At 27.5% G+C, this 23,984-nt stretch overlaps 1 protein-coding gene across 5 annotated transcripts in view; it reads left to right on the forward strand.

Annotated features, from left to right (window-relative positions):
• Positions 1 to 474: 474 nt before the first annotated feature.
• Positions 475 to 23,984, forward strand: part of LKRSDH (lysine ketoglutarate reductase/saccharopine dehydrogenase) — a 46,584-nt gene continuing 23,074 nt past the window's right edge. The window contains exons 1-9 of one of the 5 annotated variants that reach the window (XM_016067159.4): positions 475 to 648; positions 10,830 to 10,921; positions 14,019 to 14,156; positions 14,838 to 15,014; positions 16,093 to 16,245; positions 17,706 to 17,852; positions 19,228 to 19,306; positions 19,555 to 19,682; positions 21,092 to 21,366. In XM_016067159.4, coding sequence (XP_015922645.3) covers positions 10,838 to 10,921; positions 14,019 to 14,156; positions 14,838 to 15,014; positions 16,093 to 16,245; positions 17,706 to 17,852; positions 19,228 to 19,306; positions 19,555 to 19,682; positions 21,092 to 21,366 — 1,181 coding nt within the window. In that variant the 5' untranslated portion in view covers positions 475 to 648; positions 10,830 to 10,837. The other 4 variants (XM_043049519.3, XM_071178284.2, XM_071178283.2 and 1 more) reach the window with 4 other exon arrangements.

The following is a 23,984-nucleotide window of genomic DNA, read 5'->3' on the forward strand; positions in this document are numbered from 1 at the left end:
TGGACCTAAATGACGTATTTACCTAAGCGACAATACTTTATAAAGAGCTTGAAAAAAAAATTTCTTTATCCTTTTAGGATGAAAGGTTTAAAAATGCAATATTTTTGCTTTATTGAAAAATGGTTGACACAAGGTTGTCGTAGGGTTACATGATTTCTGGGTTAACATTTAACTCGTTCGCTTCCTGATTATCATGTTTTATTTATTTATTAACTTTTATCAATAATGATGTTCCGATAACAAAAAAAGGAAAAAGAAAAATTTATACCTTATTGTTACTTTCCTTTTCTTCTGGATTTTATCATTGTGGCCTTGTCTTCTTTGACGATTAGATTTGAGATGTCTGATTTCATCACTAGATATGTTATTATTTGACATTACTAGAAATGTCATTATTTCATTCGCCAAAACTCAGGTTCTATTCTTCCGTGACGTCACCTAAGCGACGAAAAATTTTTATTATATACCTTAAAAGAGATAAAAATTATGCAAGATAAAGTGAAAATGTTATTTCCCGATAATTCCTTGAGATTATTTTCGATTAACTGATTTACAGACCGATTACATATGCTCCTATTAAATTATATGCAGATGCTTCATTTAATATAAAGGTTTGAATATCGAAAGGAAGTAACACCAAGTTATCAGGTAAATAAAAAAAATTTTTATGGATCTCCTATTTACACTTGTCTCCTATTTACACCTCGTTTTAACACTTGTAAAAAAATGAAATGTTTATTTTTTCTCTGCTCACTGTAAATAATAAAATAAAGGTTTTAAAACAGCATTTTTTTTAAAAAATAATTTTTATTTAACATTTGAAACAAAAAACGTAGAGAGCATCACTTTTGAAAGACGTGAGATTTTCGGTGGCGATAGAAATTTTTTTAAATGATAAAAATTAAATTATTTGTCATTTTCACCCACCTTATGAACTAATTTTTTAAAACTTTAACTTTTTTCTTTTTAGTTTCTTCTTATGGGAAGTAGTCGAAATTTCGATAAGAGATAAAATACCTAAGCATTTTGCTTGTAACATTTAGAAAACATTATGCCAATATATCAGACTCAGAGCTCAAGTTTAAATTTGAGCACGCTAGCTATCCCAGAAATGGTCTGACGACAAATTCTATTTGGAGATAATATCTGTTTGTAGCAATCCGGAAAGGGTTGGAATGGAATATGTATTTTCGTTCAGAATAGAGCTGAGCTCGAAATTTTAATTGATAGTAAATTACATTTGGCAATGAAATTTTCTAGAAGTCAGTAGATAATTAATGCTTTTATTATTATTCAGAACAGTTAAAATGTGCATACTTTACAGATGGTGATCGGAATTCTGATTGGCGGAGTGTTTCCTTTGGCAATAATATTGCAAGAAATTAATTCTATATCGGGCGGAAAATAATTAAAATTTGAATAGTCATCGGGTCGTCAAAAAGTGGTCGAAATTTTGATTGCAAGATTTTACCGTTATGCACATAAAAATGAGTTTTAACAAAAATGATAATTTAGTAGTACATTCTCGAATTTTATGTTGTGTAAAGGGAGAGAGAGGAAGAGCAAAAGAGATGTGCGTCGCCTGCAGTGCCGTTCCTGGGGTGGCGAACGCCTGCGTGCAAGAATAATTTTGTGCGCCCCTATATACTATGCTTAAATTTTGATGATAAGGCCAATTTTCATAATCATTTTTAGTTTGAGGTTTAAACTGAATAGTTTCCTTGTAGACTAAAGTCACTTTAGTGTAAGTGTTTGATTATGAAAATGGGCGTAATAAAATAAAACAACGAAAAAATATGACAAAAAATTTATTTTCGACATCAAATAAAATAGACTATTAACGTACAATATAGGTCATAAATAAAACACGTCCATTCGGAAATTAACAAAAAATCTAATATAACTCAATTCACTCAACTGAGTGAATTGAGTTAAAACTCTCAAACGGCGCTCAACGCAAACAAATCCGTTAACTTGAAAATGTGCAAGATCTGTCTAATACCTAAGTACCTAATTATCAAATAACAAGGTAGTTTTAGAACATAACGCGTCTTGCTTTTGCAGATGCAAGCTCATTGATCATTTCATTGTGATCGATGGCTTCACATATTTTATTTTCGATTGAAATAACAGCTAAATCTGAAAGCCTTTCCTGGCACATCGAAGTTCTCAAATAAGATTTTACAAGTTTTAGCTTTGAAAAACTCCTTTCGCCAGACACAACAGAAATCGGCAGCGTCAAAAATATCCTTAATGCTATAGACAGGTTTGGAAACAAAGACTGCAAATTTTTCTTGGTTATATAATTCAGAATATCTATGGGTGAGTCTGAGGTATTGCTATAGCTTGATTTTTAATAATTTGCTATAATTTGATTTTTTTCGAATAGTTGAATTTGGCGCCCCTTAAATTGGGTGCCTGCGTGCGGGACATTCGTTGCATACCCGCCAGGAACGGCACTGGTCGGCTGCAGGCGAACATCTCTTTGCTCATTCTCAAAGACACCTCGAGGACCGTAGTATTAAGATGCTCTAACCCCCGGACATTCGGAACTAGCAAATTTGCGGCTTCACATCACTTAACCCTACCGGTCACACATCTGGCTGTCCGCCTTATGAAAAGCTTTAAAAAATTTCTGCTGTTTACCAACGAAACCATATTGTAGCCCCAACCCCAATTTGTCCATAATTATTCCCTTTAGTACGGTCAGGGGCGGAATAAGCGTACGCGGGGCCCAAGGCCATTTGAATTTTTGGGGCCCTTAGATTAAATTTTTTTCTCGTACGTTTTTTATTTATTCAAATATAAAAGTATTTATACATCTTTCCATTGAAGAAAGCATATTTAAAATTAAAATAAATAATAATAAATTACATTTTACTTTATTTTGTTAAATTAGAACTAAAAAAATTATCGTAATTTATTAATATATAGTATTTGAAATTGATTTTTTTTAAAAAATCATTGTTTTTCTTAATTTTTTAAAACTTAATTTCAAAAAAATTTTCTTAAAGGGGCTCCTAATCATTGGGGGTCCCATGCCATGGCCTACTCTGGCCTAATGTGTAATCCGCCCCTGAGTACTGTTGAGTAATACATTATAATATAATATCTGGTCGAGTTTAAAAATTGAAAGTTTAAAATAAGGGGAGATATATGGCCATTTATAGGTATATTATATGAACAACAATTTTTATTTAATTTTACGGCTATTATGCCCTCTTAGAAAAGGATAAAATGATAATTTAAAGAGAAAAAGAAACTTATTTACCTTAAACTATTTAAAAATAAGTAAAAAAGCATTTATTTTTATTAATTACAATTTTTGAGTTCAGACAGTGACCGAAGTTCGAACCCCGGATCCTCGAGACAAGCAAAATCTAGCAAATTTCGAAACTAGCAAGAGATAAGGGCTATTTATATGAACAATATATGAGCAGCAATTTCTGAATTTTAATGCTAGTATTCGCACTTAGAATATAGAAAAATGCAAATTTTTGGAAAGGAGAATATTTTATTTACGTTACACTATTGTAAAATAAATTAAAAAACGAAAAAACGCTTATCTTTATTAAATATAATTTTAAAATATTGTCCTTAAACGTAGTTCGAACCCCGGTCCCCCGATTCTCGTAATTTGTTGCGTCCTATCACTTTACCCTAACAACTTTACCACAACTGTCCATCCACTTTATAACAAGCTTTAAAAAATTTCTCGCTCTTTTTCTATGGAACCATATTGTGCCACATTGCGAGACCCTTAATTTGTCTTGGTTATTTCCATTGGAACTGTGTCATAGCATAATAAAAAATTATATCCTATCACTTTACCTTAACGGCCACAAAACACCTGCCTGACTTATAACAAGATTTAATTACTTTCACGTGCTTTTTATATGTTAAAATACAAAATTTCAGCAAAAACGATAGAATAGTTCTTGAGAAATTGATTTTCAAAAGAGACAGATGTTTAAAATTCAATATCTTGGGAACCACCTAAATTTACATATAAACCATATCTATTTTGCCATGTAAAATTATGTTCTTTAAAAGGATGCAAAAAATTCTACACCTTACAATTCAAATATTTATTTACTATTAATTACTAAAATAATAAAAAAAAATTACTATTTACTAAAAGTTTTTTTTTTTTTTTTTTTTTTTTTTTGCGTGAATCTTGGGATAAACGAATTTCCTAACTGTGTGCAAAAAGTTTTCATTTCGTTTAAAAAGTTCGCGAGATATAGTAAAATACGGGGAGAAAAAAAAATTAACATTAAGGGTCAAAATTTCGGAAAGCTGTTCTGAAACTATTGGGAGCATATTTTCCGGATTGCGGGTACACCTATATTTTGGGGGGTCAGAAATCCTAATCCGTTGAAAAAAGAAGTATGTTTATTCAGAAAAAGTATCTTTTTGTCTCTGATTTCGTAACTTTAAATATCGTCTGTACTTATTAACATGGCATATTTGAGATCACTCTTTCGAGCCATTAAAATTGATTCCAAGAACGTGAAGATCCGATCATTAGATCAAAAGTTATTCAGGGTGGTCCGATCTTTTTCTTTTCCTGCTCACTGTACAGTATATGAGCAACAATTTCTTCATTTTAACGCTATAATACGCACTTAAGAAATATATACATATTAAAATTGTTTGCCTCATTGTGGGCTCCCTAATTTGTTTATAATTATATCCTCCAACTAATTCTATAGCAGTCTATTTTTGGGCTGGATTTATTTAATTAATAGCTGGATTTATTTAATTCACTACTCCTCAGTTCAAAATAAAAATTATATAGTAACACTTTGAACTAACATTGATTAGACATGTGATTAGACTAACATTGATTAATGTGAAAGCAAAATAAGTCTGCTAAATTAGCAATGACCACATTTAAGCTACCACTCTTTATTTATTTGTTTCTTTTCCCATCCAGATTCTTATTTTGTATGAATGCTTTTAGGAATCGCTAGTCCGGAAGCGATTAAATCACTTAGTACATTTTTTAAAATTTCTCTTTTTTGAAAAGACTACTTTATATGCCAACAATTGCCTTTACCCGGTTGTCACGGATTAAATAAATTGATAATAGTTGAATTTATGTTGTACGGATTCAGATTTTTTTTTAATAGTTTTATTGTTTCGTTTTCTGAATAAGAAAAGATCACTTGAAAATTACATCTGTAATATTGCCAGACATCCTGATCCCTAAATTTGTAACATTTTGAGCTGTGTCTATTTTATAAAAAAAGGAATTCCGAGCTGTGTCTAATTTCTTAAGCATGCATTTTGAACTGTCCATTTTCTTAAACATGCATTTCGAGCTGTGTCCATTTTTAAGTATACTTATTGAGCTGTGTCCATTTTCTAAAATACGCATTTCGAGCTGTGCCCATTTTTTTAAGCATGCATTTTGAACTGTGCCCATTTTCTTAAGCATACATATTGAGCTGTGTCCATTTTCTAAAATAAGTATTTCGAGCTGTGCCCAATTTTTAAGCATGCATTTTAAACTGTGCCCATTTTCTTAAGCATGCATTTTGAGCTGTGTCCATTTTCTAAGGCACGCATTTCGAGCTTTGTCTAGTTTCTTCAGCATGAATTTGAGCTGTGTCTATATTCTTAAGCATGCATTTTGAGCTCTGACCATTTTCTGAAACAAACATTTCGAGCGTGTCCATTTTCTTAAATACGTCTATTGAGTTCATATTGAAATGGTTAAAAAAAATTTATAAAACTATTCAGGACTAAGAAAAAATATTGTTGTCCTGCAAATAAAAAAATATAAATACAAGATAGGTAGGTAAGTTTATCACTATTGTGACGAGCCTTTATTGATAGACTCAGGCTTATTCAATATTAATATAATAATTATGTTATATATTAATTAATTAATAAAATAAAATTTAAAAAAAATTAAACTTTAGCTTATAGTAATTTTCGAATTTGTTTGATTGATTTGATTATTCAGTAAGTTACTTTTGAGAAGGATTTGAAGATCAATGATTGAATATAGAACTTGAAGATTGAATATAGAACTTCACGTCATGAGTGTCGGCATCGGCTATCACGCACCAAAATCGAGATAAAAGAAAACTCTGAATATTAAGTGCAAAATTTAAATTAAACAGAGACTACGTCTGAGACAAAAACAGTATAATATTCAATTTAGCATCATAAGTAATAAATTCACATAGTGAATGAATATCTCACGAATTTATTACCATGGAATAGAATTTACTGTGAATTCGAATTTATCTTAAGGCAAATTTTTAACTTACGAATTGTTAGTATTTTTTTTTAGTCATATAATTCACTTTTTTCATTATATAGAGAAGCATATTAAGGAATTGTTTTTAAATAAGTTAATCTAACAGTTGAGCTGAAATCAAATGGCTATCTCTGAATTGAATTCCGAGTCAATTGCGAGGGAAAAAAGTAAATTTTTTGTAATTATGCTATAATTTTTTAATTTTTAAGGGCAGAGCCGGATTAAGTGCAAGCGGGACCCTAGGCCATTCAAAATTTTGGAGCTCTTAGATTAAATTTTTTTTTCTCGTATATTTTTTATTTATTCAAATATAAATATATTTATATACCTTTTTATCTAAGAAAGCATATTTAAAATAAAAATAAATAATAATAAATTAAATTTTAATAAGTAATAAATAAATATGATTAACATTAGATAAAAAAAATATCGTATTTCATTAATATGTATTTGAAATTGCTTTTTTTTAAAAAAATCATTATTTCCCTTAATTTTTTATAATTTATTTTCAAAAAATCCATTTTAAGGGGGCCCCAGGCCGGCCTTTTGGGTAATCCGGCACTGTCTAGGGGGGATCACTGAAGATTACAAAAAAACAGAGTCCTTCACTCCCCCCCCCCCCACAAAAAAAAATTCACAAAAATTCTCTCCATCAATCTGCAAAAGGGACCTGTTGATGAAAGTTTGAAAGTTGACTGTCATAAGCGCCATCTATCGTATTTTTAGACAAAAAAATCTAAAACAAATTGCCGCAAATATCAGTCCCTGTCAAGGTGGCATGTGTTTACACACGTGGTTTTAGTAAATAATATTCATTCATTACCTAAATTTGTGAGTAGAAAGATCAAATCATATCAATTAATAATTTTAGTTTATTGTAATCTAATTATTTGATTTATAAAGTAGAAGGTGAAATAAATTTATTTTCCGAGGAAAAAAAGTATTATTTTTTTAAATCCTAGACCGACATAAATGCATAAATATCGGACCATTTTCTAACCTTGAAAAACGAATCGTGTTTTATTATTTGATTACATAGAATTATTTGGTTAAAACGACTGTATTTTTTGTATGGTGTATTATTTTAGGGTGACAAAAAGCAAAAGGAAAATTAAATTTGAAATACATGAGTATTCTTAACGTTTTGATATTAATATTGTGTATGTTGTTTACATTTACGTACTGTTAATAACTGTGAGTTAAAATGTTTGTTACAAAATAAATAGGAAATCTGTTTTTTATTAAGTGAATGTGTTTCTTTTTTTTTTTAAATTCTAAGCATTAGGTAAATAAATAGTAACTTGATTGCATTCATTAAGTTTAATTTTTAACAATATTAACACAATTGCTTTAATGTTGACATGGCATTATGAAAATAATTATTATTTTGTTCTTTAGTTGGAATTAAATTTAAAATTCAGGAAGTTATATGTAAGAGAGGCGAAAAATACAAATTTCATAAAATGTAGTCTAAAAATTTGGAAACAAGTATATTTATTATGCATATAAATAGGTAATACATATAATCATAATTATTCAGCCAATAGGCATATTTCTTTTGTGGCAGATTATTAAGTGAATGTATTTCATTTTTAAAAAAATTCTAAGCATTAGGTAACAAATAGTAACTTGATTGCATCCATCAATTTTAATTTTAAACAATGTTAACATTGTAATTTCTATATAATGTTGATATGGCATTATGAAAATAATTATTATTTTGTTCATGAGTTGGAATTAAATTTAAAATTCAGGAAGTTATATGTAAGAGAGGCGAAAAATACAAATTTCATTAAATATGGTCTAAAAATTTTGAAACATGTATATTTATTATGTATAATGCATATAATAAACTTATGTATATTAATAATTATTCAACCTATAGCCTGCTTTGTTAGTCAGATCATGATACAGAAATATCCCCAGAAAAATTACAAGAATAGTGGAATGGTGGGAATCAAAAATCACCAATATTTCTGAGGGAAAAAAAGGAAAAAGATTTATAAAACCTTGTTAGAAGTTTTTTTTTCAATAAAGGGAAACTAGTTTTTGCACTTATCTTAATTTTTAGATTCATTAAACTTACACAAAAATGTACTTCTCAATTAACTTTATGATTTGATTCGGGAATGATTCAGATTGAGTATTCTGCTTACATACTCTTTCTCAATAACTTTTACTCAATTATCTCTTGAAGTTGGTATCATAGAATTTTGTAAAAAAAATTTAAAATTGGGATTCAATAAGAATTTTAACAAAATCAATTTTAAAATAATTTATATATATACTCAATATCTTTAAATTGCACATGCATAGATAGATGATCCTTCTTCTGTAATGACCTGTACTCAGGATCTGAAAATCAGTGCCTAAACTCAACTTCCTAAGAATTTTATCACAACAAAATCAAAATTTTAAATGATTTTCTTAATACCTTCAAAGCATATCGCTTATATCAAGAATATTTCAGATTTCTTCTAAATTATGACCATAATTTTTATCTAAAGCATTTTCTTTTAACTGATAAATTTTGTTAAAATGTATATTAAGTTGGTTTTGGGATTTACTTATTAGTAAATAAAAAGTTTTTGGGACTAGGGATATTATCTTTTCCTTATCCCTCCCATTAAAATAAATGCTTTCCATTGTGAAGAAAAGCTTAAAAAATAAAGATTTGTGTTTATCAATCATAGCAACCATTTGTTGATTACTGCTTTTCCAAATTTACAACCAAAATCAAACAAAAATTGGTACTTACCTAAAACAAAAATATTGTATTACCACGAATAAAAAATAGTAACAAATATTTAATACAAACTCTTTTATGAAAATTCAAATTTATTTTAAGCTTTTTTTCAACTTAAAAAAAATTATACTTCCATTGTAATTTGTGATTGATAAAATTTTATCCTGACTAGTTACATTTTGCCACATAAATTCTATCGATATTTATGTAATATCTGGTGTTGTGTCTAACAGTGTTTCTCAATTTGACTTCATGTTTCCTCTAACCAGGGTTGGCAGGTTTTTGACATGTGACAGTTTTTGACAGTTTAAACCATGGTTTAAACCGTCACGTCAAAAACCTCACTGTCGAAAATGTCAAAAACCTATATTCATATGTGAAATTTAATTAATACATAAAATTTATATATTTTTTAAAGGATAGTGTTTCTAAATATGTTCTAGAAAAAATAAATTTAAAATTTTGAAGAAACACTTATATTTTGAATAGTAACCAAAATCTTGTACTTTTGAAAACTCACATCTTTTGTAATATTATGTATTCATTTTCATGTGTTATTAAAACTCACATCTTTTGTAATATTCTGTATTCATTTTCATGTGTTATTGAAAATCTGCAGTGATATTATTAAGAAATTTATTTATAACCAAATTTAGTGTATAGTATAGATTATACTAAAAATTAGACATTTTTAAAGATAAACATTAGCAGTTTTGTATATTAGACATCTTCTTTTAAAGAAAAATCTTTTTAATATTCTTTTAAATCTTCTTAATAATCTTTTTAACATAAGACAATACAAATTTAAGTGCTTTCTGTTAAATACACAGAGTAGTTAGTGTCGATTTACAGTATATTCAGCCTATTAATTTACTATGCTGAAAATTTAGTTTATCCAAATACTTGTGAATTTCATTTTGCTGAATACGATGTAGTTTTGTTGAATATCTAAATATTCAGCTGTTGAATAATTACTTCTTGCTTTCAAGATATGCATTATTTGTATTCTTAATACAAGTGGAGAAAAAAAAATTAAGAGATAAAAATTGTTTTAAAATGATAAGTGTAATAATTATAAATAAATATAATAAACAATATGAATTATATTTATCATTATTCATAAATTTAACTACTTTTAAATTCAAATTAACATACTGGATAATAAAGATATTCGGTATAACATTAAAAAATTTTTTTTATACACTTGTATCTTATATCAAGTTTGTATTTATACAACATAACTTGTAAGTTCCTTATAAATATTAGTTATATGTTCCTTATATGTCAAAAATGCATAGTAATAAACTTTTAATTTTCTTAAGTATCAAAAAGAAAAAAAAAATTTTTTTAAATATAAATATTTAAAAAATTTTTGTGCAAAATTTTTCTGCACATGCATTTGAATATAAATTTCTGAGATTTTAAATCTGTTATTTTACCTTAATTTTAATAAAAAAATATTTTAAAACCTGCTGATTACCTATAGTATAATTAAATTTCAATATAATGCATGGCAACTGTTGGTAGTTTTGAAGTTAATATATTTTCTTGGCAAACTTCAGTTTTTGACATTTTCGACGGGTTTTTGACGGTTTAAACCAGTATTATACCCCTGTCATGTCAAAAACCACTTTTTGACGTCAAAAACCCAACCCTGCCTCTAACTGTTAAGTACCAAAAAACATTGTAAAAATATTTCTGCAACAAGCAATGCACTTTTCTATTTTTTTAAAATATAAATACATAAAAAGAATACTAAGTGATGGTCGTTTTATTTTTGAGTTAAATTGATTTTATTTTACTTTCTAGGATTTGAAATGTGGCCTTACCTAAAAGAATATAAACATTTTGTGAATGTCTATAGATTAAGGACTGCTATAAGATGGAAGTCTTCAACAAAAGTATCCCTTCATTTTTATTGTATTTGTTTATAAGTGTACACTTTTTTATTTGTAGCTAGTTTAACTTAATACATTTTTTACCCTATTTGGGGATATTTATACCTGTCAACAAAAGTGTGTATTGTATCAACAAAAGTGCATTTTTATTGTATTTGTTTATAAGTTTACACTTTTTTGTTTGTAACTAGTTTAACTTGATACATTTGTTACCCTATTTGGGGATATTTATATATTGTGATCTACCAACTACAATTGCCAAGGTGCGAAATCGAATTTTTTTTTTTTTTAAAAAAAAAGCTTGTAGATGTTTTTCGGGGAGTGGCTAAGGGTTATATCTTTCGATGCGGAACAGGTCACGGTATGGAAATCTCCCAGCCTATTTTAAAAATTTGAACTTGCTATAAATTTGTCATAAATCTTTTTTTTTTTTTTTAATGGTTAAAAAAGTATGAAACAAAATTGCATATATTTGTAATTCTAAATTAAAATTATTGCATACATGGGGAAAGTTTAAAAAAAGATGAAAGTTAGCTATAATTGAAGAATGTTTAATTGTTTGTATTTCAATTAAAGCAGAAGGGTTTGGTTTCACTAAATTAATTTTGCTCGTAATAGTTGTAGTTTATTTTATCGCACTAGAGCTGCACAATCTGCTATAGGTGATGGTATGGGAAACATCCTTGGCTCATAATCATGTGTGAATGTTTTATGAAATAAATATTTTTTTTTAATGAAAAATCAGAGCTTTCCTGTTCTTTGGTGGTAAATTCTATAAAAAAAAGTGAAGAAAGTTATTTTATTTATGAAAGTTAAAACTTTTTGTTTATATTGGTTTCTCATATTGCTCTTGAGGGTATTTTTATTTAAGAATATGTCAACCTTCATCTATCAAAAGGTACCTCAAGATAGAATCGTAGTGAATTGGTATTTAATATTTGTAGTGGTAGTTACGCCACACTACTCCCCTTCCAGAATTTTATCTGTGATAGAATTCGATGAACGAATACCACTAGTTGATTTATGCCGTTTTTCTTATATACACCCTTGTGCAAATTAATTGAAACAAACTTTTTTTTTCGTGTTTTTAAAGAAGATGTTTTGGGGTTGTTTCGGTTACAATGGGGTTGGACCTTTGCAGCCTATTGACGGTATGATGCGTTCTGAGCAGTACATTACTATTCTGGGTAAAAAAAGTTGTTCCCGAGTTGAAGAAACGATACCCTGATGGAACAGGGATTTTTCAACAGGATTTAGTTCCTTGCCATACGTCCAAAATTGTCAAGAAATTCATGTCTGAGAATCAAATTGAGACATTGGAATGGCCAGGGAACTCTCCGGATATCAACCCAATTGAGAATCTCTGGGCCATATGCAAGAATCACCTATTAAATATGGACTGTACAACTATGGAGAAGCTAATCACGGCGTTAATTCATGTGTGGTACAAGGACACAAATATTATAAATGACTGTAAAAAATTAGTGGAATCCATGCCGAATCGTGTCCAAATGTTAATAAAGTGTCGTGGAGATCATATTATGTACTAAAAATTTTTGAGTTGGTATAAATTTAAATAAAATAGCATTTTCTCTTAGTTTTCTGAATTTATTGAATTTGTTTCAAATAATTTGCGCAAGGGTGTATTTATTTTTATTTATATCATTTTGCTGATTATATTTCTACTTTTTTTTTTGTTTATTTAAACCATTTCGTTCATTTTTTTTTGTTTGTTTGTTAGTGGCATTTCACTTCTTATTTCTCTTTTTTTCCTTCATTTTTGTTTATTGACCGGGAAACTTTATTTACTTCACCGGATTTCTTTTTCTTTGAGCAGTATATATATTTTCTTAAGCAAATCAACCGTTTTAATGTGGATCATCCGTGAATGACAAGATCGTATCACGTCCGCAGGTCACCATGGAGGGGATTTTTATTTAAGACTATGTCAACCTTCATCTATCAAAAGGTACCTCTGGTGTCAGAAGTGGGATTTCCATTAATGTTGGCATGTTCATATCAAGTCCACAGGTCATCAATGAGGGGCAAAACAATATTGAAGAAATATATATATATATCCCCTCATTTGTGGATCATCCATGAATGTTGGCTAGTTCATATCATGTACACAAGTCACTAATGTGGGGATTTAATTTAAGACTATGTTAACCTGCATCTATCGAACCTCCAGATAGAATCGAGTTAATATGTCTTATGTATACTAGTTATTTGGTATTTAATATTTGTATTGATAGTTACACCACACTCTCATATTTAATGCATATAAATCTAGTACCAAGATTTCTTTAAATCTGGTAAATAAAGTAAATAGATGAATTCAGGATGTAATTAGTGAAGCAGTAATTGCAAAAGTTCATGTGAAAATGAATTAAAATAAAATATTTCAAGAAATACAAATCAGACCTTAATTAAAATAGGCTTGTAAGATATTTTAAAAAACCTATCTAACAATACCAAATTCTTCCTCACCTCTTGGTACTAGAGTGACTTTTAATGTGTTGAGCCTAACTATAGGCTCAACACATACTATAGGCTATATACATTTTGTGTGTGTATATATGTATTCACAGAGAGAGATAATAAAGCAACTAATACTCTTAGGAAAAAAAAAACTCTGCTCCCTCCCTCCTATAAATTTCTTTCAGACTATGCATTAGATTGAAGGTCGCTATTAAATTTGTAACTTAATTGTATGATTAATATTTACACATTTTTATAGGTATTGCATATCTTATGAAAATATTCATTATGATTCTACTATTATATTTGCTTTTGATTATAATTTGAATTTATTGAATCTGTAACTTAGTCTTATGTTTCTTGTTAGGCAGTCATATTATTTTATGAGTATGGCAATACTCTTAATAATTTTACCATCTCCTTCTACTCAAATACAAGTTTAATTTATTCAATTTCTTGAATAGTCTTTACCTTTCTAGATGTTTCGCTGTTTGTCATATTTCATTCACTGTTTTTATTTTAGGTTTCAGATATGTATTGTAAAGATTCTATTCATGTATAGTTTGATGGTATTCAATCTTAAACTTTGTTTTATAGTCTGTTCAAAAAATATTTTTAGGTACTAGCTGTTCGTCGAGAAGATGCATCTGTTTGGGAGAGAAGAGCTCCACTAGGTCCCCATCATGTTAAGCAGCTGACAAAAGAAGGAACAAAAGTATTAGTTCAACCATCCAACAGAAGAGCTTATCCCATGCAGGTTATTAATTTATAAAACATGGCTATTAATTGTAAAATGATTATTAGATTATAAGTAATTTATTGATTTTTAAATAGTAAAAAAACTTTCTATTAATGATAATTAGGGCATTGCTTGAATAATTCATTGTCCATTGCATATTTACTATAAGCTATATTCCAATAAGCATTACATATTGGATAAACATTATCCATTGCTTGCTTGCATTTTCTTATCATTAGAAAAACCTTATTTTTTTTCTCTCTGTGTATAATTTTTTAAATATGACTAATTATTTAATTTTTACTGACTAAAAACTGTTATTACTTATTTTCTGATTATTTTAAACCTGTCTTATTTACTTTTATGGAAATCAATGATTTTTTTTCTTTGAAAATATCTAATAAAATCAAGATTTAAGTAACTTTCTTCGATTGTGCATTATGAAAATAACTTTAACATTCTATTTTAATGGACAAGATTCTGTAACAAATTCAAAATTGCTCTTATAAGTCGTGAATAATAATTATAGTTTTTGGATCATTTTGTCAATTATGTATGTAGATGTCGAAAAATCAATAACATTATTCTAGATGTAATGAGCTTTGTTTTAAAGTTAGTTGGTTATATATTTAATTTGTTGAAAAAATATGTATACGACATGTAATTTCTTTCAGTTTTTATATATTTTTATATTTACAGGCATATATTAATGCTGGTGCAATAATTCAAGAAGACATAAGTGAAGCTCCTGTGATTATTGGAGTAAAGCAAGTTCCAATTGATAAACTGCTTCCTAATAAAACATATTGTTTCTTCTCACATACAATTAAAGCACAGGAAGCAAACATGCCTATGTTGGATTGTATTCTTGAACGAGTAAGTTTCTCATTTTTTAGTGATATTTTTATTAAAGCTGATTAATTTTACTAACAAATGCTTGGCAGTTGAACAAAAGGATTCAGTTATCTCAAAAATGACTGTATGGACCACGCTTAATATATATTTTTAGGATGTTCATTCAAAAAGTATACTCATTGGGGATCACAAAGTTATATTTAAAAAATGAATACTTTGAAGAAAAGCAAAAAGCATTTCTTATTATATTTTAGAAATGTTAAAACATACTGCATTGCACATTTTGAGAACCGCAGTCCTTAAGACCGAGGACTTTCCAATTTCTGGACACTTTTTACCGAAATTGGATCTCAAATAATAACAGTATCAATCATTATTTTGAAGATGCATATGAAGAGTAATTATTTTACAGGGTTTGTAGCAATTTTTATAAAATGCTTAAAGGTTCTTATTTTTGATTTATGTTTTTTTAAAGCCTTTAAAAGTGCTTTTTTTTTTATTCAGGGTTTGTAAAATATGGCTAATTTTCCATCTTTTAAAAAGTTTTTTCTTTGCTGTGTCTTGTCGTCAGAAATTACAAAAAATGCATAATTTTCTCTGCAGTATTTATCGAAACTAGTTACTTTATCATGATTATGTTAAGTTTTTGAAAAAAAGTTTGAATTTTATTAATTTTATGTTTATAAATTAAGAACTTTAAACAATAGTAAAAAAAATTTTGTTACTGCACAAATCCTAATTATGAATTTTTTATTTTTTTTTGGAAAGTGATTAAAAATATTTTTTGAGTTTTTAAAAAACTTACTTGAAAGGTGCTTATTTTTTTTTTGCTGGCTACACATCCTGTTTCATGTTTTAATTAAAATCTGTAGTTAAAAATCTAAATTTTCATCAATTACATAATTTTATGTGAAATATGAAAAAGTGAATATGTTTAGAAGTAGGTAAATCATTTTGAATTAAATATAAAGCATTAACTAGGTTATGCTTTATATTTTAGTAACTAGTTTATGCTAGGTTATTTTAACTAGGTTATGTTAACAGTTATTCACTGTATATGTATGTTTTAAAGCTAATGGTGTGATTTTTTTTCCTTCAGAATATAAGGTTAATTGATTATGAAAAACTTGTTGATAGTAAAGGTCAAAGAGTAGTTGCCTTTGGAAAATTTGCAGGTGTAGCTGGTACAATAAACATACTTCATGGACTTGGACTCAGACTCCTTGCTCTTGGTCACCATACACCATTCATGGTGAGTCAAGGTATTTTTATTTTATGGGTACTGGTGGCTTTAATTGAAAGCATCAGTCTTTGATTAAAGATATGGGTACTGATGTCTTTAATTGAAGAATGATTTCACATTTCTGGTAAGATAATATTAGTGAATAAAACAGTAATAGTATAATTGATATTGAAAAACATTGTAATCTGTTTATAAACTGTTTTTTAAATGAAATTGTAGAGAATATAATATTTCATCGAATCAAATACATTTCCTATTTTCAAATATGTTTCTTTTGATGATTATATGAAATCATATCCTTATAATTTCTTATAATCATTTCCTAATATATGTCTTAAAAGGTAATATATGTAAATGCAAAATAAAAGATTTAATTTAAAAAATTTATGAATTTTTAAAATGATTTAAAATGAAACAAACACATTATTACTCAAAATAAGAGTCAATGTTTAATTGAAAACATATTTTTAACTTTAGGGCATTTATATTTGGTGAATTATAAGAGATTTTATGAATATTTTATCTTATACGGTTTTTTAAGCTACAAAAAGTTAGAAAAATAAGTTAAAAACAGTAAAAAAAATTTCACCTACGTTAAAATTTCGCATGTTGTAATAATAGTGTATTAAAAATATCTAGATTTTGCAAAAACCGTGTAGAAATGAGTAGCAACAACTGCCAAATTAATGATTGTGCAATAAAATGACGATGAAATCCAATGCAAACAAAGCAAGTGTTTAAATTGATTATTAAAATCCATGCAAGATTCTAAACTTGTAAGTCATAATAATATTGCCTGAAAATATCAGGATTTTCAATGCCATGTAGAAAAGTGCTGCAAAAACTTTAAAAAAAAAAAAAATAAATAAATAACTTGGATTGACATAAAATCAGCACAAATAAAGCAATCATCAAGAGTGATTATTAAAATGCGCTATTCGAAACTCACAAACAGTTGTAATATTGTATTAAAAATGTTGAAATTTTTAAAACCATGTAAAAAAAACAAGCATAATAATTTAAATTGGCAAAAATTGGAACATTAAACATGATTATTAAAATACAAGATTAAAAACTTGAGTTGAAATAATATGGTATGAAAAATATTGAAATTATCGAAGCTAAATGGAAATCCAACAACAACAGCAGAAGACACAATCAAAAAGTCACTTTGATTGCTGATGAAATGGTCACAGATAAATTGCATAAAAAAATAGCTTGATTTCAAAATTTGTGCATCAGAGAAACATGTTAAAAATGTAAGGCTGTGTTAATATTGGCAGAAATAATGAGCGAAAAAGCAAACATAGATTCACAATGGAGTCTGCGCTGTTTGAGTGCTTTTAATAGTGCTTGGTTTTAAATGACGAATCAAAATTTCTGACCTTTTTTTTCTCTTTTCAATATGAAAAAATTATAATAATTTAATGTTTTATTTATAGTTTAATGTTTCCCTATTTTTTGTTTAGCATGTTGGCCCTGCTCATAACTATCGAAATAGCGGTATGGCCCGCCAAACTGTGCGAGATGCTGGTTATGAAATTGCACTAGGTATGATGCCTCGATCCATTGGTCCTTTAACTTTCGTATTCACTGGTTCAGGAAATGTTTCTCAGGTATTTCAAAATATCAGCTGTTTTTCTGATAAATTGTTTTTAACATATGAACTGAATAATTTTGAAGATTACTACATAGCTACCAACTGTTCCGTATTTGCGGGAGCTTTCTAAATTTTCTCTCAGTTTTTCCACTATTCCGTGACGAGACAAAGCAACTGTAAAAGAAATCAAAATTTTAGAAAGTTTTAAATTTTTGTTTTATTCTGTTTTATTTCTGTTCATATTTTCTTTTAAGTTAAATATTTTTAGATAAATCACAAAACATGAATTAAATTAAAGAAAATTAAAAACAATAAATAAAATGAATGTACTTCTACTTTTTTATCACCATTTTTGACTAATTATTTGTTTCAATATCAGTTTATCTTTTTATGAGATTCATTTCATTTTTTACTCTATATTCTTTATATTAAGAATGTCAGAATGCAATAGTCTTCAAAAGAATGACCCTACAATAAGTAAATACATATCTGCCAACTCTACTGGATTTTCCAGTAGACTACTGGATTTTTCCAGTTTCTCCTGGTCTATTGGTTTAATAAAAATTCTCCTGGTTTTTGAACATTTTAGAAAATTCCCTAAAATTGTGAGTAAGTTTCCTGAAAAAATCCCTATTGAAATAGAATCTTTGAACAGATTATTATTGCTTGCTTGAATACTTAAATAAGTAATAAGAATACTTGAATAATTAAATAAGTAAATAAATAAGTATTAGTACTTAAGTACTAATACATAGTGAAGCGAGCATCATTTATAAAAATCAGTTTAGAACCTTTCATTTTGTTCTAAAATGTACAGTTTATTTTTATTCAAAACTTTTTAAATTGATTAAGAAATCTTTTAACTATCTTTGATGAATTAAATGCTGATTTACTATTTGAAATTGTAAGTAAACATAGTACATAACATTTCAGGTTCATTTATTGTCAATCATAACAGGAAAATTTTACAGTCTTTCTATTTTGATGACTATAAAAATCCCTAAAATTCCCTATGCATAAAATATTTAGTAGATTATGAAACAATTATCATGAAATTTATATTATTTTGCAAAATCTTCTGGTTTTTTTCTTATCCATGTTGGCAGCTATGTAAATGCAACTCTTGAAAGATTAAAGGATGGCGTAAATTCTTAGCTTTGGTAAAAAAATAAATCATAAATAGTTACCCCGAAGCCTCTCTATTTTTAAGAAGCTTTTCCAATTTTACCCCCTATATTTATTATTATACGGTTAATCATTCATAATCTTTAAATGTGTTTCAGATATATATTCAGTATTATAAATGATGCCAATTCTTAAAAGCAGAAACAAGCTAATATTTAAGTAGTTATTTACAGAATATCGTATATGCTGTTTTTTTTTAATTTTAGGGAGCTCAAGAAGTTTTTCAGGAACTTCCATATGAATATGTGAGTCCTACAGATTTGCCACAGGTTGCTGTGCATGGGTGTATGTTATATATGAGTCTCCTTTTCTTTTTTAGAACAAAAGTTGCTAATTTTATGTTTTTTTCTTCAATATGTATGTTTTTTTTCTTCTTTATAATACAGTGTGCATAGCATTTTTAAAATGTGCTTAAAGGTGCTTATTCTTGATTTAAAAGCCCTTAAAGGTGGTTTTTTCATTAGATGTTTTTAAAAGGTGCTTAATTTTCCCTTTTCAAAAGTGAGATTTTTTTTTTTTTTTACCATGTCTAGCCATGAATAAAGTGTATGGTGCAGTCGTAAGCAGAGATGATCATATACGTCGTAAAGAAGGCGGAGGTTTTGATGCTGAAGAATTCGAACTGCATCCTGATCGTTATTATTCAAACTTTGCTAAAACAGTATGTTCTTGTTATTTATATTTATTGTAAAATACTTAATTCATAATTTATTAATGTAGTTTAAGTGTATTTCAGAGATTTCTTGAGATAAATGGATTTATTTATTTAACTATTAATGCATAGCTGCTAACTCTACTGGATATTCTGGTAGACTACTAGATTTTGCCAGTTTCTTCTGGTTTTTATACATTTTAGAAAATTCCCTAAAATTGAGAAGTTTCCTTAAAACATCCCTATTCAAATGAAATTTTTGTACAGATTATTGCTTGCTTGAATAATTAAATAAGTATTACTAATACATAATGAAGTGAGCCTAATGAATAGAACTCAATTCAAAACTTTTGTCTTCTAAAATTTTCAGTTTATTTTTACTTAGAACTCTCTTTTTTAATTAATCAAAAAATTTTTTTAATAATCTTAGATGAATTAAATGCCTATTAATATTTGAAATATGTGTAAACAAAATGCAGAACATTTCTAGTATGTTTAATATTGGAAAATATTGTGATTTTTCTATTTTGATTACTCTAAAATTCCCTGTGTGTAAAATATTTACTACGTTATGCAGCAATTATCATGAAATTTATATTATTTTGTAAAATGTACTGTTTTTTTTTCTATCCATGTTGGCAGCTATGTTAATGTTATGAGTTAATGAAGTAATGGAGAAAACTCTTTCAGTTGGTTTTCTCACGAATTAACATTCAAAAAGAATTTTTTCAATGTACTGTGCATAGTAGTGCATTTAGTGCATAGTAGTATTAAATATTTTTTTTCTGGTTCTATTTTTTGTGGATCTGACAGCTCACTGATATGATTTGATAATTAGAATTTTTTAAAGTGTGGATATTGCACTTATGCATCTATATTTGAAATATAATTTTTACTATTTAAGTCATTTACTTGGTCTTCTTTTTAGACTTTAGTTACTATTTTTTTTTTAATTAAAAGTTAATTGTGAATATGTTGTGGTATCCCTATGCTTATGGTTTCTTAATGATGAAGACTCTTTTTTGAGATTAGCAAGTTTATTGTATGCTTGTTTATTATATGATTGTTTCTTAAATTTTTTGTTTCAGTGATTTATTACTTTTCTATGTCAAGACATAATTTAAATTATTTTCCTAAGATTGTGGCATTTTATTTAAGCAGTTCAGATGTGACCCTATCAATATGGTAATATCAGAGGTTCAACTTGCAATACTTAATTATGGTCATATTAATATTTTTCTTAAAGATATTTTTCTTAAAGATATTTTTTAAAAAATATTTTTCTTCTGCATTCCTTTGAAAAAGGTTGTACAAGCCTACTTAAGGCTCTATTATATTGAAATATTTTCAGTGGCTCATTAGCAAAATGAAAGATTTAATTTCTTTTTATATTCTAATTCATTAAAATATTTTTTTAGATTGCTCCTTATGCATCTGTTATTATCAATGGTATTTATTGGGCTGTTAATTCTCCAAAACTTCTAACTATTCCGGATGCCAAACACTTACTCAGACCCAGTTTCACCCCTTGGTTACCCTCTAGTGAAGGTTCACCCTCTCTGCCCCATCGCCTGTTGGCTATATGTGATATTAGTGCAGATCCGGGAGGTTCCATTGAATTTATGTCTGAGTGCACCACAATTGATACCCCTTTCTGCCTGTATGATGCTGATCAGCACAAAAATAGTGAAAGGTGAATTGATTATCTTACTATGCAATAACTGAAGGTTCTAAGTAATATTTTAGTAAATTATCTCTAAAGTTTATGTGCTGAAAGTAAGGAATAAAGATGTTTTATTTTTTATCCAAAAGCTGTTTAATTCAAAAAATTTATAAAATGCTCATTTAAACTAGTCTCCCCTGACACCTTGTTTTCTTAATACAGTAGAGAACCGATTATCCGGAACGATCGGGACTATCGCTATTCCGGATAACTGATTTTTCCGGTTTTCTGAATCACTACAAAAAGCCGTTTTTTTAGTGTTAAACCCAACTAAAAAAAAAATATTTGGAAATAATCTTAAAAATAAGAAAAAACGATGAGGTAATGCACTAATGATTATTTCTGAAATGATGGTAAGGTAAACATCCTTCAAAAAAGAAAGAAAAATCCAAAAATCTTATGGGGAAATATTTATTTATTTATTTTTTTTAAATTGCGGGAAAATTTATCGAATTTCGTTCCGGTTTTTTGGTTTTCCGGTTTTCTGATTTCCGGATAGCGGGTTCTGTACTGTATTTTGATTTGCCTATTGAGAAGGTTTTTTTTTAGATTACTCATCAACTGTTTGTTACCAAAAGAACTTGTAAATTTCTTCCACTTTCAAAACACTTGAAGAGTGTGACTTAGTACTTTCATTCATTGAAAACTCGGAAATTTAAAGACTTTCAAAATAAATCAATGTTGTATAATGAATAAATAAATATAATAATGAATAATTATAACAATACATGAAACTAAATTAGATCTTTAAGAGTTTTTTTGTTCCTACTTTTTTTTACGAAAATGTTGTGCAAAGCCTACATCCACTAAAATCTTGCAAATGTAAATTATGGAATGTTTTAGTTTGCAATTCACTACTGTGCTGATTTCTATTGATATTTTAACTACGTGTGGTGATTTAAAATTTCCAAATAACATTTAAAAATTTAATAGTCATGCAAAATAAGAAATAGTACTTTAAATATGTATGAAATATGTTTAATGCCTGGAATTAAGATCTAAAGGCCAAGATTGCCTTATGTCTAAAAATGACTTTGAGGTCTCACTTTGTTTGAATTAGTTATTAATTAGCTATTAAGTTATGAAAGGATTTATGTTGATGTTTTGTGGGTGTTTTAATATTGAAAAAAATAATTTTAGTTACATTATAATATTTTGCAACCATATCTGTTTATGACTGGAGATTTTCTACCTTTGAAATGCTTCATTTTTTAAAAAAAAAATTGAATTTAAAATTATAATTTAAGCAAACCATAAAATATATTGAAGTTTGAAGCATACTACACAACTAGAGCAAAGAAAGAGAGAGAGTGAAGCGAAAGCCAATCATGAAGCGATCTGAAATTTATTGCTTTTGTAGTTTCATTAGGGAATTGTTTATAATTAGCAAATAGGAGTGGAAGTATCAGATTATTAATAAGAAAAGTAAAATAAATTACACTTTTGAGCATTGAGAAAAGCCGGCTTGAATTTAAAATATGAATACATTATCAATAATTTAAATGTGTTGCCATTAATAAAATTAAGAAGAAAAAGAGTCAAATTAAAATTATATATATATTTTAGCAAACAATCGTAGAAAAGAATCATGTACCTAGTTTTAACCAAATTGAAATTTCGTTGCAAAATTCAAAAATGTGCAAGCTGATATGCATTGAAAAAAAAGGCCTGACAAATTTTATTTTATAAAATAAAGCAAGCAAATAATGTATACTCCACCTTGTACCTTGTTCAATAGAAATGTTAGATGGATAAAACCTTTGTCTACCTTTGGAAAATATGTACCACTTTGCAAATAAATGAAATGAAATAGTTTTTAGCAACTCATTTTACAAGGATTATTATGTTTTCGATGAAACTTTCTTAAATAAAATTGGTTTCGCTGTCTCTAGATAGTTGCATAAGCATTGATTGAAATAAATTTAATGTTTTATATATTTCTATGCTTTTAAATATTTGTAATTAAAATCAAGTTACTTTTTCAAATGTTAAAAAAAAAAAAAACATCTGAAGAGGAATTTAGAATTTATTTTTAATAAAATTGTTGAGTAAGTGAACAAATTTTTTTACCTACACTTGAACTATTTCATTTTTGTTTAAACCAATGCTGATGATTTCATTCAAAATAAATAAATTAATTAATAATTGAAATCTAGCAGTTTGACTAAATAGTTGATATTTAAATTTTTAGAACACATTTGACCGATTTCATCTTGTAAATATTAATGTCTTGTAAATGTCTTTCATATCAAATTTTGAACTATTTTCCAGACTCAGTTCTTCATGATTTTTAAAAATTAAAGCATGAAAGTTTTAAAAATGCTTGAATTCTAAAGAGTTTTTACTGTTATAATTTTTTATTCTATTTGTTTTAAAAATTGTGAAGAAAATCTTTTTTTTATTTGGAATGTTTTTTATGCTTACACAAACTAACCTAAATGGCCTTTTTTTTCTCTAAGACTATTTATTTAAGAAAAAAGAAATGCAATTATGTTGAAAAATGTAGGCTGATTGGAATCAACATGTTTTGTCAACAGATATGCATAGTATACATGATCGTGCAAAAAGTGTTAGGAGAAAGTTTGCCT

Source organism: Parasteatoda tepidariorum, chromosome 6, assembly GCF_982258835.1.
Source record: "Parasteatoda tepidariorum strain Cologne lab strain chromosome 6, Ptep-v5.0, whole genome shotgun sequence".
Lineage (NCBI taxonomy): Eukaryota > Metazoa > Arthropoda > Arachnida > Araneae > Theridiidae > Parasteatoda > Parasteatoda tepidariorum.